The sequence below is a fragment of the Aulonocara sp. 'chitande type north' Nkhata Bay genome, linkage group LG4, assembly GCF_057382095.1.
Source record: "Aulonocara sp. 'chitande type north' Nkhata Bay isolate Kocher_YH1m ecotype deep benthic linkage group LG4, A_spYH_male_GT1.1, whole genome shotgun sequence".
Taxonomy (NCBI): Eukaryota; Metazoa; Chordata; class Actinopteri; order Cichliformes; family Cichlidae; genus Aulonocara; species Aulonocara sp. 'chitande type north' Nkhata Bay.
In genome coordinates this window covers 13,596,769-13,614,932 of record NC_141347.1, presented here as the reverse complement: position 1 = coordinate 13,614,932, position 18,164 = coordinate 13,596,769, and the positions used below count along the sequence as shown (strand labels likewise).

General features: G+C 37.9%; 1 protein-coding gene across 6 annotated transcripts; it reads right to left on the bottom strand.

The window, feature by feature from the left end:
- Positions 1–5,791: 5,791 nt before the first annotated feature.
- Positions 5,792–15,228, bottom strand: LOC147332152 (major histocompatibility complex class I-related protein 1-like). Of its 6 annotated transcripts, XM_086288574.1 has the most exons (8): positions 14,923–15,228; positions 13,978–14,058; positions 10,974–11,243; positions 10,086–10,358; positions 8,926–9,246; positions 7,677–7,760; positions 7,476–7,493; positions 5,792–7,348 (listed from the first exon to the last, which is right to left on the bottom strand). In XM_086288574.1, the coding sequence occupies exons 1-8, from the start codon at positions 14,960–14,962 to the stop codon at positions 7,281–7,283; spliced, it is 1,155 nt and encodes a 384-aa protein (XP_086144700.1). In that variant the 5' UTR covers positions 14,963–15,228; the 3' UTR covers positions 5,792–7,280. The 6 variants fall into 6 exon arrangements, with proteins under 6 accessions (XP_086144700.1, XP_086144703.1, XP_086144702.1 ...); XM_086288576.1 differs by having other exon boundaries at positions 7,266–7,493; XM_086288577.1 differs by lacking the exons at positions 13,978–14,058; positions 14,923–15,228 and having other exon boundaries at positions 10,974–12,733.
- Between the last annotated feature and the right edge of the window lie 2,936 nt (positions 15,229–18,164).

Genomic DNA, 18,164 nt, shown 5'->3' with positions numbered 1-18,164 from the left:
TCTTTACTCAGTGTTTGGCATGGGTCCTAAATGAAGGAGGGGTAGTCTGTCAGTCACTGCATTCCTCACCTGCATGGGAAACTTCCCAAACTGGAAGTTATCAGAAACATTGGAGACAATACTGAATCCACCAGAGACAGCTGGGACAGGTCCTAGTCATTACCATACAGAAAAGAACGGATTTATTTCAGTTCAGTTCAAATTAATAAGGTGAAGAAAAAACAGAGACTGCATCTTATGTGTTTTCTATTCTATTCTAGTAGTTTTAGAATCCAATAACTACACAAACAATCATGGCAGTGAGGTGTGGAGGGCCAGGAGTGACAAAATGAATGAATTAAATATGCCATTAATTATTGAATTAAATGTTTCATTATTTAATTAAATGCCCATTCACTTCACTAGTGTTTGTAGTTGTTGTTGAGAAATGCCCACTGAAAGAATGGCCACCAGGGCAAGTGCCTGTAATCGGATTACAGTAACACGTTACTTGTAACGCATTACTGCCCATCTCTGTTGAGAACAAATAATGTAAATGAATAATAGTGTTCAAATTGTTCGTTAAAACTCTGCATATCTCAGAAAAACTAAAAAAAAATCAGCTTTCTTCACTCACTTCTTTACAATGCAGCCATTACAGTCTTCTTTGATTGGTCGCTGCAGGATTGCCATTCTTCTCATGTTTAGTTTTTTTTCCTATCAGTGTTTTAATTCTATGAAATAAATTTTTCAAAGTCACTTTTTGCTTTCACTAGCTTGTTTTTAGTGTCCCACTTTTGGATCTTCTGAACTCACTCTGATTAAAGTTGTCATTGTACTAATGTTATTCATGTGCAGCTGACTTCACATCTGTGTGTGTTGTTGTTTTTTATTGCTTTTTTGCAACTTTTTGTGATATCTAAATGTTTAACCTGTTCAATAACATTATTACTATTCAGTGATTATTATATATGATTATCACTTGGCTACGTGAACATACATAAATCTGTTCAATCTCAGCGACACAAGCATGTCTTCATGCGCACACACAGTTTCTACTCCCATTCATTCAGGTTTATATTTACACCTTTTACAGGAAGAATGGACAGCCATCACTTTAAGGAAAAACAAAGAGAGAGAGAGAGAGAGATTATAAGTTCAGGGCAGGTCAGTTTTTATAGAAATGCATAGATGTGTGTTGTACTTCCATCTGGCTTATTACTTTCTAATGCAGGGGAAAGACATTGGCAAAGAAACACCTACTACATAAATAGTTTGATTTGAAGTTGCTCTTTTGAGTCCTCTCTATTGACTCTGACATCCTGCTGTTAACACTTTCATGGTATTGCTTTGTTTGCTTTAAACAAACCTCACAGGGTGGTAGAATATGTCTGCGGTGCAGAGGTCCTTGGATCGCCTCTCTGTTGTCTTTGTTGACAGCAATGAAGGTGGTGAAAGAACTGCTCACTCCTGATTGGACACTGAGCTGCACCACCTTCTCCTTCACTCCTCCATCTTGCTGTCCTCTGAGCTCTCTCTCCTTCATCTCCAGGGAACGAATCAGAGTGCGAGCACCCAACCTGTGGACTGTTAATCTGCAGACAAGGAAGAAAACATTTACAGTTCTAATGTTTCCTATTTTTGCTACATTAGTACATCACTGACTTTTCTGTTTTTCTGTACTGAGGGTGCATTCTTTTTATATTAGAATTAGTAGAGTTACAGAGGGTATATAGAGTGTGAACATAAAATAAGAGCTTGATTAGGCTGTAGAAACGGATGAAAATCCAGTAAAGTGAAGAGTGTGTGTGTGTGTGTGTGTGTGTGTGTGTGTGTGTGTGTGTGTGTGTGTGTGTGTGTGTGTGTGTGTGTGTGTGTGTCTTATACACCGAGCTGTTTTTTCAGTACTAATAAGAAAATTCTGTCCTGTTTCATGTTCTTATTATTCCAGAAACTGTCTTCTAAACTTCAATTAAAAATGTCAAAAGTGCTTTAAAGTACAATGAAAGTAAAAGCTGCTCAAGGTCAGGTTACTGCTGTTAGAGATAAAATATTTTTCTTACCTGCAAATAAACTACGACAGAAGATAAGCAGCAAACACAACTTCATCGTTTCTCTATCTTTAAGGTCATAACTATTATTCCTTTTCTTTACAGAAATGTGAATCAACAAGTCGTCGTCCACCGACAGTAAGTGACCAACCCGTGTCCCTCCCCCTGTTCCTCCAGTTTCTCCAGTTAGCACGCTTGTAACCATGGAAACACTTAAATCTGCAGTTCTTACATACAAAACCTTTTTTTTTTTAAATTGCAGTAATAATAAGAAACCATAGAAAGTCTTGTGAAACTATGCAAACTACTGAATGATTTAACATTGCGTTGTTTCAAAGTTTTCATCAGTGTTGCCTAAATTGAAAATTGGCGCAGTTTATGTCTGCAGGGGTCTGCAGAGATGTTTTCTATCTGTTTCCTTACCCTGGACCTGTACAGACGTGCAAAGTACAGACTGGATAACGGCAGTGTAAAACAAATAACCAGCAGGTCCTGCAGATGAACTTGTTGAGCTGCCACAGGAAGTAGGAAGGTTGAATATTATTTTTGTTTGTGGCTTATTGGCCAATATATGATCGCTGAATAGTCTTGTTAAGCAGACTGGACAACAGCGACGCCTTGTGGCAAAGACCCAGAAGGTTCATTCAGTCAATCTGAAAGTAGCTTTTTTAGTGGGAGAAACTTTTCGTAACTCATTAAAGTGACTTCCTCAGCCTTGCCTGGATGATGAACCATGCACCAAGACTTGTGGCAAAGAGTTTAATTACGGTAACATGAGCAGCTCCCTGACATTCATCTCTAGCTTTATTGTCAGGAATCTAAGACCACGATACAATTAAAAGAAAATAGGAATGAATTAAGTTTTTTATTTTTTATTTTTTAGGTTTTTAAAGTAGAGCCTCATGTGGAAGGTCCCATCATTGTTGGGGAGGATCTCTCCATTATCCACGCTTTCATGAAGCTCCTCTCCATCTTTCCTCCAGAACACCTTGGCTCTTTAAGGATAGAAACCTGCAGCGTGGCAGCTGACTGGAGAGGAGGAAGTCTTCTGGAGGAGAGACACTGAGGGAAGAACAACAGAGAGAAAGGAAAAAAGCGACAAATGTTAGATTCTGAATTGTACTCTATCTTAGAAAAAGGAAGCCATATGAATTTCGCCGCTTACTACATCAGATTATGTGATTATACCTGCTGTCTCCAGAAAGCTCCTCCCATAGTGGAAATGCTTCTTTAAAAACCTAGGGCATAAATGGCTTGAAGAGCTTTTATTATGTTCAAATCGGGCATGTTCCATATTCCATCTTAGTTTGGTGATGACAGCCTGTGGTTTTGGAGTGATATGCAGTGATCTGCAGGTCAAACACTATAAAGTCTTCTTCATCATAACCATACTGATTGTATCCATCAATTAGTCTCATCACTCCATTTACAACCACTCATCCTTTGCAAAATATGAACATCTGAAAAAAAAAAATAAAGCCACAAAAGCTGCAATAAACCAGTAAGATGTCAGCAGAGGCCATAGCTAACATCATATCTGCAGACACAAAAATAGAGGCTCTACACCCACTGCACTGTTACAGGAACAAAACCAAACTACCAATTTGCGGGTGGAGTGAAAGGCTGATATTTTAAAGAACTTTTACTCTCTGGATTCTTTTGTTTTATTTCAGCAGTGTGGTAGGTTGACCATGACATTTCAGGGCTGCATACATGTCCTGCTAACACCGGGGATAGCCTTTAACAATAAAAAAGAGAATTAAATGAAGCTTATGCCAAATTTTAGTAAGTATGTGAGTGCATACAATCACTATGATAAATTGTAAATGGACTGATTCTTATATAGCGCTTTTCTTTTCTCCCGGAGCAGTCAAAGCGCTTAAGTCGTCTGCCTGCTTTCCCAGGTGTTTAACTCCTTCTCTATTCTTTACATCTTTTCCACTTCACCACACTGTAAAACTCAATGCCAACATCAGCACTGTAGTAAAATAATTTTCATGCCCATCTTCTTCAAGCCAATCAGTCTCCACTCAGCATAGTTTAAATCACACTACTTACCTTTGATCCTCCCTTGCATTCACTTGCATACACCAAGAAAACAAAGGAAGTGATCATGGACTTCCGCAAAACAAGAACTGATCCCCCTCTCCTATCCATAAAAGGTACTATGTGGAGAGGGTGTCCTCCTTTAAGTTCCTCGGCACCCACATATCCGAGGACCTATCCTGGTCCACAGACACATCAGCCCTAGTAAAGAAAGCCCAGCAGCGCCTCCATTTCTTGAGGGTTCTGAGATGGAACAGGCTGCAGACTGAACTCCTAGTGTCCTTCTACCGTGCCACTATCAAGAGTGTGCTGGTGCACGCCATCCCTGTGTGGTACGCTGGTTGCACAACAGCTGACAAGAAGAGACTACAGAGGGTCATCAGAACTGCAGAGAAGGTGACTGGCTGTCCACTCCCCTCCCTGGACTTAATTGCCAGCTCAAGATGTCTCTCCAGAGCCAGGGCAATTATAAAGGACCACCTCCATCCTAACCACCACCTCTTCAACATCCTGCCCTCTGGAAAAAGGCTCAGATCCATCAGGTGCAAAACCAACAGACTAAAGAACAGCTTCTTCCCGAGGGCTGTCAGAACTCTTAATGCAAACTAAGAGTGTGTAAAGACTTCCCCAACACATCCACCCTGACACTGCTGTTGATCATCTATGTGCAACATCTCAGTCTTTCCATGTTCTGTGCAATAATTTTGGCTCATGTGCAATTATTTTGGTCCCAGTCTGTTTCAATGTTTCCTACACATACACCATGTATATAGTTCCACTCACATATGTATACATATACACTGTTTTTTATTTTATTCTATTTATTTATTTAATTATTTATTTATTTTCCGCCTTCGTTGTATATTGGTTTCTCTTCTTCTTACTTTAGCACCTTTGTGGTTCAGCTACCCAATTTCGCTGTGCAAGAAACTGCACAATGACAATAAAAAGCTCTAAGTCTAAGTCTCTATTCTGCCTTAATTTCTGGCATAGCTTCGATTTCATTCAGCTGTGATAGACCATCAGAGTCTAACAGCCAAGCAGCTTACAAGGACATGAACTGCTGCACATAACAAGGCTGATTTACATCGTGGAGCCCTGGTCTCAAAAACTGGCATAGATGTAACTCTGTCTGTAAGCTGGATTTAAGTGCTTCAAGTTTTACCAACATGTTTAGTGGCATCTTCTGTTAATACGGAACATGACGTCATGTGGTTGGTTGGTTGCGGCTAATTGATTTACATTCGTTTATGTTGGCTAACCAGTGGGCGACCTTGCCATGCACCTATAAGGAATGTGGCACATCACGAACCAAAGCACCATCATGAATTGTCTGAAAATCACAACCATTTCTTTGGCCACCATGAGGTGGGGGATTTAGAGACTGGGCACCCAGCAACAATCTGGTACTTGTCCTGCAGACTGCTAAAGTACAATAAACACTCTGTAGGGTCAGCTTATGGAAAGCACCTCATCCTGATGGTGTACTGGGATGAGTACAGCAAGACTGCACCATGGAAGTAGAGAGGTCTTCACAAGCATCTTTAACACATCTTTGTCACATTGCTCTGTTCCCGCCTGTTTAAAAATATCTTTAATATGCCATTACCTAGGGTGACCAACTGTCTTCTTTTCATTTTTCACGTTCTGTCCAGGGCGTCCAGGGGGATTTTCAAGATTGATAAAAATGTCAGTGATTTCCTATATTCCGACAGAGGACCCATGTGTGTGACATCATCCCTGAACTGCTGCTTTGCGAGTTGTTCTGCGCTCACAGACGGGACAGACAGCAACGTGCCTAATGATGTTTAAAAGATCCCAAAGCGTAAGTGCATCTTTTCAGATGAACTGCAAAAGAAGTTTCCCTCGTACCAACCTGGTAATTTTTCTTTACCAACTTTGAGGAATCACCAGTCGAGACACTTTTTTAAAGATTATTATTTATTAAAGCATTGAATAATTAAAAAGTATCATGGATCTCTTCTGTTCAGAAAACCACAGATACAGCTAACTTCCCAGAAGTGAGTACTCAAGCTTAGAGGTACAGCTGCTACTCTGTTACACGTGTACTAGATGTTTTTCTCTATTCTTTCATCCTTCACCCAATAACTTGTTGTTTTAGTGACCATGAGAGCAACCGTGGCTGAGATACCTGACGATGTTTATGTCTCACATGGTACCGATGACCCACCTTATCATAGTACTTAGTGTCCCTTTACTTTGAAACTTCTACACTGTCACCATTTCTAACAAAACACTGTGTAGACATCTAAATTCTTAAGCTCTTATTTGCTATAATACTTAACACATGAAAAAATCCGATTTGAGCTGACCTCGTTGTTCTCTTTCCCCCTCACCCCTTTAGTAAAAGCTATTTCCTTACAATTGACACATACTTAGCATAATTCACTCGATTTAGCATTATTTCAACAGGATTTCTTATTTTAAACAAAAATACATTGTTTTCCTCCATCATTCTATTCTTTACACTCACATACAGCGTTTAAGGTGACATCTGCACAGAAAGAGTGCAGATGTGACATTGTGCAGTACACACACAGAGAAAGTCTGGGTTGAAAGGTTATTAGAATTATTTCATTGTAGTGATAATTTTCTTGTTCGACTTTATTAATTCTTGATTATATTTTGATTACGTTTCTGATGTGATTAGAGCAGAAATAACTATCAGCAAAAACACTTACATATAACTCTACATATACCCCCAAAGGCTGGATTTCAGGCCTTTTGCTTAATTTCTGACTGCATCACGGCTGAGGAATCTCATTCTTCTTTACATTATTTTACCGAATGTTATTTTAACACATTCAAAATAACCTACAAAATAAAAAAAGATTCTTAAAAAACGGTGTGAACAAACGTGTGTCTACTCGTTTTTTCTCAATCAACGACACCCCCACCAAGGAACACGTCTGTCCAGCATTATCCCCCACCACCTGATCATCAGGATAAATACACCATACAAATTATATATACATTATATCATTAATAGCTATAGCAGTGCTATAGGAAATATGATATGATAAAATATTAAAATGCATTTTACCTGAGTTATTACAAGTTAACTTGAATTTAAAACAATAACAAAGGAAAAAAAGATTTTGTGTAAAAAGTCATGTTTACATAAAACAAAACTGAAATAGACAATCTTCTCAGTTCTTGTTTGTTCAGTGTTAACTGCAGGTGTCAACACTGTGTAGACTCCTCTGTCTGTCTGTGTGGTCTTTCGGAGAGTTCTATCGTGTTGTGAGGAGCTGTTACATCCAAAAGTCCAAATAATAATAACAATAAAGTTAACAATAAATAAAATTAGCACAATATTAATCAAATAATTTAAATCCAGGGTGAGAATACCAGATTAGAGGGGGATAGTGTACTTACAAGAGGAAGGGCATCTGCCTAAAATAAATTAAATAAATCAATAAAATTCATTTTGGACAGTTTTAAATGCCTAACAATCAAACCTTCTCTTACAAAAATCAGAAGTAACAATGTTTAACATGTAGACTATTATATTGCAGAGATAATGAAATTAAGCATTTATGTCTCTACTGACTGGTAAATAAACTTTAAATCTCTTACCTTCTTTCATTTTGTGAATGGCAATTACAGTGACAGCAACAATGATGACAACAAGAACAACCGCTGCAGCAATGATGAGGATTTCTGCTCAGTGACAACAAACAAGATAAAATGTACTGATAAATAAGATGGAATAAAACTGCATCCAATTATTGAAAATATTTTTTTTGACAATTTGTTTGATCATGAAGCCACACACTCAACCTGATGAAAGAAATCTAATTTAAATTGTTCCCTTTCGAGGTCACCACAGCGGATCATCTGCCTCCTTCTCAGCCTGTACCTAACATCCTCCTCTGCTATCGTCTCCAAACCAAACATTGTAGCAGGTCTCACTGCTGCACTGGCCTTTGCTTTGAAATCATTGACCCCAAGTGTTTTACTACATCTGCTCCTTGCATCACAGCTTCACTGTCTGCACCGTCTTGAACCAACTTTCTCTAGAATTCCTTTTTTTTCTTCTAACTAATATCCAAATCTGTGGGCCGTACACACTGACAACATTGAGCATTACCTCTTTGAGTTCCAGCTTCAAACTCATGATCCTGTCTGATACTGTTCAGCTCCAGAACACTCTTCACATGCTCTTCTTTCTAGATTACTCAGTTTCTCTTCCCAAATGCACCATGATAGAACAGTTTGAATAAACCTGGCACTGCTTCCCTCCCACCTGTTCACTTTACACAAAGTACCTACATTCTCTCTGTTATATCAGCCAGCTTTCTCCCATAATCTCTATATTTAAAATCCCACTCATGATGATGATGATGATCCCATGCATTCTTTAGTGTGAATACTTTTTTGATAACATATGTCACATATTGGATTTAAATATGATATGATATCTATGTCAACTCGACTGATGTAACCACAAATGCAGCAATATACAGTGCTTAACAGACACACCATAATTCATGTCACTGAATTTTTAACCCATTTACATGAGCTGTTTTTCACCAAACAAAATGCTCCTAAATGGGCCACAAATAAACAACCAAGGCTTTCATAGACTGCAGATGCTGAATTTGAAACATAGAAGTACTAAACTAATTTCAGCTTGATGGTTTTCTTGAGAATATTAATTTCAGTTTTGTTGAAGTGCTGGAAATTTTTTTTTTTTTTAGGATCTCCATCAGTAATTCCCATAGTAACAGCAACTCTTCTTGGGATCCGATAAAACATTTAAGCGTAACATTAAACATGATCCACAATAACAGCAAACAAAATAACTCAAATCTGTTTGTCTTACTTTGATCATGTCTAATTTTGTTTTTTCGCCAGTTGACGGTTTTATTCAGGTTGGTAATGATGCTGTCCTCAGCGTTAGAAAACTGAAACACACACTCATATCTTTTCCACTCCTCAGGTGTGACTGATGAAACATTCAGGCCAACACTCATCTGGAAGGTCCCATCATTGTTGGGCAGGATCTCTCCAGGATCCACACCTTCATGGATCTCCACTCCATCTTTCCTCCAGAACATCAAGGCCCTTTGAGGGTAGAAACCTGTAGCGTGGCAGCTGACTGGAGAGGAGGGAGTCTTCCAGAGGAGAAAAATAGAAGGAAGAACTGGAGAGAGGGAATGTGGGAAAGAGAAGGTGTGAGAATCGGTGAAAGAAGCAAAGCAGTATACATCAAAGAAGAAGTAAATGTAGTACACTTGTTTGATGAAAAATGTTAATCAAGAAAGACTGTAATAGTAATAAAAAAAGTAATAATTTAAAATGGAACAAGCAATTTGAGCAAAAGTTTCACTTTTTGTCCCTCTGTTTTCTGTGCACAGGTACCTGCCTAACTGTGAGTGTGAGATCTGTACATATTGGATGCCTGGAAACCCTTCCTCCCTTGATCCCCTCAATTCCAATAATACTTTTTGTATTTAGTTTGGACCACTGTAAATAAACACACTAAAGTGAAATTTTCCAAGTCTGTGTCTGGGTCCATTAGCCTTGACACTGATGACTGAGGGACTATTTCATGTTATTTAGATTTTGTTTTATTTGTTTGCACACATATGTGTGTACATGCATACATGTAAATGAAGGTATGTGTGTATATTAAGGGTATACATGAACTCAAGGTAGTGACTGAAAGAGTGTTATAGTGGCTGGAAAATTGTACCTAAGGGGGGAGGAGTTTAGTAAGTATGGGGTCAGAGTAGACCTGCTACTCCCTGGTTTAGACTGCTGCCCCCATAATCTGGACCAGAATAAGAGGCAGAAAATGAATCGGCGGATTTATTTTGATAATTTATTTTCCTTGTGTGTCATTTACTTCCCAGTTTTCACCACTAATTTTCATTTTGATCTGCATAAAACAACACGTTAACACACGTTGCCGTTTTTTTTTTTTTAAAGATCATTAATAGAAAGATAAAGGATGTAGTTTACACACTCATGTGATTCTACCTTTTCTCAGCAGGGTGCTGTTCCCATTTTTCAAATATTTCTTCAGCCAATCAGGACAAGTCTGAGTGAGGAAGATTGTTTCTGCTGAGTTTCCATTAGCATTCCAGTCCTGTTCGATAATGTCAGCTTCTGGTTTCAGTGCAATCCATTTCATTGTTTTAAGATCAAATTCAAGAAGGTTCTCTGCATTATAACCATACTGTATCACACCATTCACCTCTCCAGTGTTTTCATCCCATTCACAGCCTTCCATCATCTGTAAAGTGTTGACAACTGAAAAGTGAATTAGAAATTAATTAAAATGAATAATATTAATACTGTGAGGCACTGCTATTCTATCTTTGTTGTGTTCTTCCTGTGATTTAACTGATCTGACAACATTATATTGGAAAACAGGCGCAATTCATGATTAAAAGAAAAAGATGAAGGACAAGAGGAAAAAAAACAATTCAACCATCTAGGGTATCCGTAAGAACCAGAAAAATAATTACAGGCAGTTTGAAGGCACTAATAATTAATGCAATTAATGTAAGGCAACTATTTAGAACAATGTGTACATGTATTCTTTTGTCTCCAAAAGTTGATTCTGTTCATCTGAACGTAGCATTTTCAGTGGGAGAAACGTTTCGTCACTCATCCAAGTGACTTCTTCAGTCTCAGCTGCAGGTTTCCCTTTTCTTATAAATGGTCCAGATGAACAGAATCAACTTTTGGAGATTTACTTACCTGGATGATTGTGAATGCAACAAGATATTCTTTTGTCATGCAGTTTGAAGCATGTTCACATTAGTAAAATTTCTGGTCACAATCAAGATGCACAAAATTACAATTTAAAATCTAGAGACTAACAACATGATGTGACATAAAGTATAAGAGAAAATACTACACCTTCACTTTGGCTGGCCAGCTGCTGCCACTTTGAAATCCACTTTCTGAAGACGTATGGCAGTATCGCAAAGCAAAGTTCATTGTACGAATCCAACTGAGCCTTGTCATTATATAATGTTTTTTGGACCCAGTCTTGTCTTGTTTCCAATATCTTTTTGCTGCTGTCACAGTAACCAAACTCAGTGCGTTTAACCTCTGCAACTGCCATAAACTCTGGGATGTTTCGGACTTCAGAGGATTCAGTAATAAAATACACCAGTGAGTGTTTCACTGTGGGAAACAAACATTGATAACGTGATACATTAAATAAGAAAAACAATATAGACATTATTAGAAATATGAGTCATTCATTGTGATTCAGCTTGAACTTTTTTAAATGTAAGCTGCATGCGTTATATGCTGCAGAACGTTGGTTATAAACATTGTTAGATAGAATTTTTTGAGATCCTAATAAATATTTAAGATCAAAAGATGAAATGCAATTTCACCAGCTGTTCATAATCCTGGACCTATTCACATTTTTTCCCCCTAACTGTGGGTGTTTTATCTGATCCACATGGTGGCAGTGTAATTAATAATTTCAGAAAAAAAAATCCTGACAGACAGAAACACACGCATAAATAAATAAATAAATAAATAAATAATTCAACTTTGTCACAATCAGTGGGGCTGACTGTGTGTAGAGTCAAAGGTGGACCCAAATGCAGATGAAACAAAACGTGACTTGAATAACTAAACACGAGCCGTTTATTGAGGCTGGCAAATGAACTGCACACAAAAGGCAAAAGGCAGTGCTAACAATAAACTAAACTGGGTGAGCTAAATTAAATAAAAAGCGACAACAGGAACATGGACCTGACATAAGAAAACTTGACATGAACTCTTGGCCTAGAAACCAAGCAGACGATCTGACAATGACACACTGAAAACAGAGGACTACACAGGAGGTGATTAGGGGACGTGGGAACACATGGGGGAACAGCTGACTGACATGAGGGTAATGACAGGACAGGGGAAGTGAAACTAAATACAATGAGCAAAGAACACACGACTCCTTCAAAATAAAACAGGAAACATGAGACGCAGACATGACAAAACAAACTTGATAACATAAGACACGCAGCATAAAACACAAAGGGTGAGGGGAAACTTAAATACAGGGGAAGAAAACACAAGGAGTCTAATAACCAAATGAACTTCGCTAATCTAATGAACTTAAACATAAACAGCATCCAAATACTGTAAACTAAACCTAAAACGCTGGGTCAACATACCCAGGAACATGACAAACGTAGAATAAATATTCTATTAAAAATAAAGTTCTACTAAAAATAGTTCCTTAGTTCCAATAGTTCCAAATTTATATACTCATAATGAGTTTTTTTAGAGGCAATGAGTTTGCATATTTCTTTTTCTTTATTTCTTTTTCTTTATTTCTATTCTTTTAATATCAATTTTATAAAAATTAATAATGTAACAGCATGATAATATTTTTTCATCCTCCTGTTAGCATGAATTACATATTTGTGTGCATATTTGTACTTTGGTGTTCTGTGGCAGCTGCAGAGATTAGGAATTATCATAGCCAAGAGTTACTTTGTATTTTTTCTTGCTTTTCCCTTTAATGCTGATGGACATGATAACCAGATGCCAGGGCTGTTTAGGGGAAATTCCAGGTTCATCTTTGCTTCCTTTTTCCTAACTTAAAGAGCCACCCCTGGTGACCATCGCCCGATTCTCCTGTCTCATTAAAACCAGGACCATCACAGGTGACCCCCTTGCACCCTGCCCACCACCTGTCCCACACCCCCAGACTCACAAACAGCTTCTTCCTCTGGGCTATTCAGACTATTAACGAACACAACCTTTACTACTTAAGTAAGCTTTACTTAGTTTTTTAGAAGCAACAGGTTTGCATATTTCTTTTTAGTTCTGAGAACTACTTAGCTTTTACAGTGCACTTTACATCATTTAAAAAACTATGTTGCTATATTCTTTAACATTTTCACTAAAGCTTCTGCTAAACACTTTTGAGACAGAGTCTTTGGATTTGCTAAACTGCAAATGATGAAGAATCATCTGTTTAACAGAAATATGTATCAGGAAACTATTTCACGTGTATTAAAAGCATTCTGCCTAAATCTTGTGGGAGTGTAGGAGTCTAGCAGTGTAAATAAACCATGTTTAAAATATATGTTTTTTATACTACATACCAACCCTTTTCTACTACATCACTAATGGACAGTGCAGAAGAGTTGTAGTGCAAATCAAATTCAATTGTTAATCACTGGCTGATAAAACATGCATTTGTGTTATCCAATTTTTTAATCCTAATTATTTCAGAAAATCAGAGCTAAAATGTTTTGGCTCTCCCAATAAAATAAAGCAAAAGTAAAACCACTGCTCGAGGTCAGATTATATTTCTGTTAGAGCTTGAATGTTTGAATGCATTTCTTAGTTGCACTAAGAAAAGACGCCATGGCAGAAAAGACGCAATAAAAATAAGGTATCTTTTCTTTATCTTTAATGTTAACTATTGTTGTTCTAACATTTGAAAAAATCTTCAGGGCTGGCAGTACTTAGTTTAAACGCTTATCTATTGTTGCATCTGTTCCTGCTTTCACCCACTGAAGCATGAAGTGCTTCACTTGCCTGCTTGCCAATACCTGCCTATGTCCAATACAATGTGCCAAATTCTTTGACTGTAACACAAAGAACCTGACACGCAAACTCGAATGTAACAAGTTCAGAGTGAGTCCCAGCATGTATGTATTGTAGCTGGGATGTTTGCTACATCAGTAGATATTGTGATTTTTACCTTCAAGGAGTGCAGAATAAATATCATTTATACAACTGTTTGACTAGCTCTGATGTCGGAGTGCAAGTGAGTTTTTTTGTTTGTTTTTTTTAAAGTTGTGCTAAATCCCTATATACATGTCAAAGTTAGCATACTTTACTAAAAAATAATTTGCTCCAGTAAAAGGATTTTGGTTCATGATCTTACCTGCAGAAGCAATGTGACAGCTAAGGAGCAGCAGCATTAGCTTCATCGTCATATTTAGAAAGATGGAGTTGAAGTGAAGACCTGAGAGAAGAGTTGTGTGGTTTTACAGGTTTGTTAAGGTTTGTTTCCCGGTGCAAGTTTAGTTCACACTATCAGTATATGAGGTGTGCTTAACCTCAGCTGACACTCAGCATACTTGAACAAGGATTTAATTGATATTATTATTATTATTATTATTATTATTATTATTATTATTATTATTATTATTATTATTATTATTGAAAAGGCATTTCTTTTGTGTCCCAAAAAACAATATAAGCATTTATCTATATGTTACCTGTTCCTGCCTGTTTCCTGGAAAATAAAGATGCATCTTCTGATGCATGCATCCATCAGAAAATGATCCAAGATTTTCTCCTAATAATATTAATACATCTGTCAAGTTCCTTACAGCTTATGCCATTTAAGACTGCCATTGTTTCATGGGGATAACATAAGTAACATATTTTTTATATACATCTTTCTAGACAAAAGATCACAAAGTGCTTCAAAAAGAGATAACAAGATATAAAACAAAAAAAGACAAAAAGTTAACGAAATGTAATTCTAAAAAGATGTGTTTTTAGTTGTTTCTTGAAAGAGACTACTGAGCCCACAGATCTTAACCTCAGTGGGAGAGAGTTCCACAGTCTGGGAGCCACAGTGGCAAAAGATCTGTGTCCCTTAGTTCCCAGCCTTGTATGCTGTATGACAAGTAGGCCCTGATCACATGACCTCGAGGACCTGCTAGGGACATAGTGCTGTAGAAGTTCAGTGGCGTAAGCTGGTGCGTGTCCATGAAGAGCTCTAAAAGTCAGAATCAAATCCCTATATACATGTCAAAGTTAGCATACTTTACTAAAAAATAATTTGCTCCAGTAAAATGATTGTGGATCATGATCTTACCTGCAGAAGCAATGTGACAGCAAAGTTGGGCTAAATCCATTGTTAAGGTTTGTTTCCTGGTGCAAGTCTAGTTTACATTCTCGGTATATGAGGTGTGTTTAACTTCAGCATATTAGAGCAATTATTATTAATTATTAATCATTACATTTTTTTAAATTAAAAAGGCATTTCTGTTATGTTGTTACGGTCGCTGACCTTTAGTGGCTCTCCCTCTGTGAGAGAGTTTTTTTTCTCCTTTCCTGTGTTACAGGTCTGCCTCATGAGCCACAGCTGAGGTGTGTTGCAGCTTGTCAGCCACGGCATATAGTCTGCCATCCTAAACTGCCACGCCCCTGCCACTTCCCCCATTTTGCCAGAGCTGTGAGCTACAGTGCTTTGGGCAGCAAACTTTAGTGTGTGTGAATTTAAACTCTGTGTAACTTTGGCTTTCTTTCTTTTATTGTGAGCAAAGGTGTGCCTTTACAGTGGTAATTAGTTCATCACAGTGGAAGCAGGTAGGGGTTCTCCTGTTTTTGGCTCGACAGGGAGCTCAGCCACTGTGTTTTGTTTTCGGCTAGAGAGTTCTTGGTTTGATTTTTAGTTAAAGGGGGTGTTTTGTTTGTTGTTTTGGCCGGAAGACTCTGAAGATAAGCGCTTCCCTGTGTTCATTTTTACTTCAGTAGTTTTCTGCAATAAATCATGTTTAATGACATGATTTATGTCCCCCCCCTCACTTCAGTCAGCACTTCATTTTTAAGTGGGGCATATTTTTTAAGTCTAAAAACTACAATATAAGCATTGATCTACTTAAATGGTTAGGTATCTTGGGACAGGGGAGCGGGACATCAACAAACAGACTGTAGCGATGTGGACAGTGTACCAGTCAGTTGTGATGAAGAGAGAGCTGAGCATAAAAGCAAAGCTCTCAATTTACCAGTTGATCTATGTCCCTACCCTCACCTACCCTCATGAAAGAATGAGACCCCGAAAACAATTGGCGAAGGGTGGCTGTCCTCACCCTTAGAGATAGGGTGATGTGTTCGGCCATCGGGAAGGGGCTCAGAGTAGAGCTGCTACTCATCCACATCCAAAGGAGCCAGACTATTGTCTTATAGTCTCATACTGTTGCTTCAGATTTTCAGTGTCTGCAACCACATTAGGCAGTTTAGATTAAAAAAAAAATAAGCTAGAAAACCAATGTCATTTCCTGTGCTGAGAATGATCACTTCAATTATATGATTAGATTTGCCTCGGTAAATTTGACAATGGTCACCATATCACACATGACCTCAGAATTTTTTTTTTCATGTAAAACTCTTACACCATTAAAGAAACCCTATAATCCATCGATCCTTGGGTGAGAACACTTCAAAGGAAAAGGAAGAGCTAGCACAATGCACAAACTGCAGGTCAGATCCTGAAATGGACTGGAGGCCAGTGTAGGTTTAACACTCTTTCTTGCCCAACAAAAGGCAAGTTGCTGCATTTTGAACAGCAACAGCAACCCGACCAATCAAGTCCACACAGTTGAGCTTAACAGTTGGGCAGAACTCTTTTGGCTCTCAGCGAAGGCGGTCGCACTTTTCTCCTCTCCTGCCCTTATCTTCCCTGCTTAGCTTCTTATGTCCTTGTCTTGTGTTTTTACTTACTTTTCCCTGGAACACTCTCTCACAGTCTGTTCTCTAAAACCTAAAAGAGGAATTATGGATTTGATCACCTGAATGCAATTGACAGCCCTTCTCAACGAGACGTCTGGGCTCGGGTGAGCCTGACTGCTGAAGATATCTACCTATTCGGAACCATGATAACAGGGTTCTTGCTGATCGGAGCTGGCTTGGCCCTGGCTTATTGAAGAATTAATGAAGCATGGGCAAATGTTCCCATAACTCACATTGCAACACCTGGTCTGTTCTATTTACTTTTTTTTATTTATACATTTGATAAGCATTCCAATATCTTAATGAATACAGAATATAGATCTAGCACAAAGCAAGAAAGCGCGAGATAAAGCTAATCAAAAAGGTATTGGCTGAAGCAAATGTGTGTTATGCCAACCCTTTTAACAAAAGATAATTTAGGAAGCAGCTCATTTACAGGCCTTGAAGCAAAAGAGTAAAACAAAACAAACAAACATAAAAACAAAACAAAAAAAGTCCATCTTAGATGAGTAAGTACTTTAAATTAAATTTCATGACGATAATCCACGCAAAACAACCAAGAGTTTTAGTCTTATTATTATTATTGCTCTTCTAATTCTTGATTTATACATTTTTCTAATCTCTGGTTTTAAACATGTTTTAACCACCAGCAAGTTAGGTAAACCCGGATGAGCAGGAAAGGCAAGATGGATCCACTGAAGCCCCAGTGATCGTTGAGTTGGGAAAAAAAAATCCACCTGAATAGCAGAAAGAATTAAACCAACAGCCACATCTCAGGTAAGATTTAGCTCTCAGCAGAAGACCTACACATCTCCCTCTTCATCTGAAAGATTAGATGACAGCAGGCAAGTAAACAAGTGTGCCGGTTTAAACACCAGTGATCGTAGAGGGGTTGAGGTTTGATCACCCACATTATGCTTTATTCAAGTTTTGTGGGATGACTTGATATCAAAAAGTGCTTGGTCGTCATATGCCACAAGAGCAGATACACATTGGCAACAAACACAGAATAAAACAATAGCAACTGCTAAGTAAGTTTCAGTAATTACAACAATGAGAAACTACTTCTTAAGTATGTATGGTGTGCCATACTTGAGGGTGCAAGAACACATAATGCTTACAGTAAGTAATCAGTATTGAGAGAGGGTTTACTTTTTTTTTTTTTTTTTTTTGCCTGTCCCGTTTGGCTCTTTTGCCATCAGAATTATTGTCTAAAGGCGAAGAAAGATGCCCAGCGGATTTACTTTACCAAACTGACCATCCCAGCCTTGCCGTAATGGTCCATTTGATTCACCTTTTATTGTTTATTTTATTTTCACTTGCTGAATATGGGACAGACTTGACTGGGGGAAAGAACGGGAGAAAGAAAGAGAAAGAGCTGAGAAGAGGGACAGGGGAGAAGGGCAAAAAACAAAAACCAACAGAATGGGCAGAAAAAGAAAAAAAATGCATATATCGATCACCTGGATCACCTGTTGAGAAAGAAAAAAGAAAACAAGCAGAAGAGAACAAGAGTAATAGAATAAAGAACATCACAATGATATATGGGAATATGACAGTAAATACTAAATATTAAACATTATTGTGCAGCACATAAGATCAACA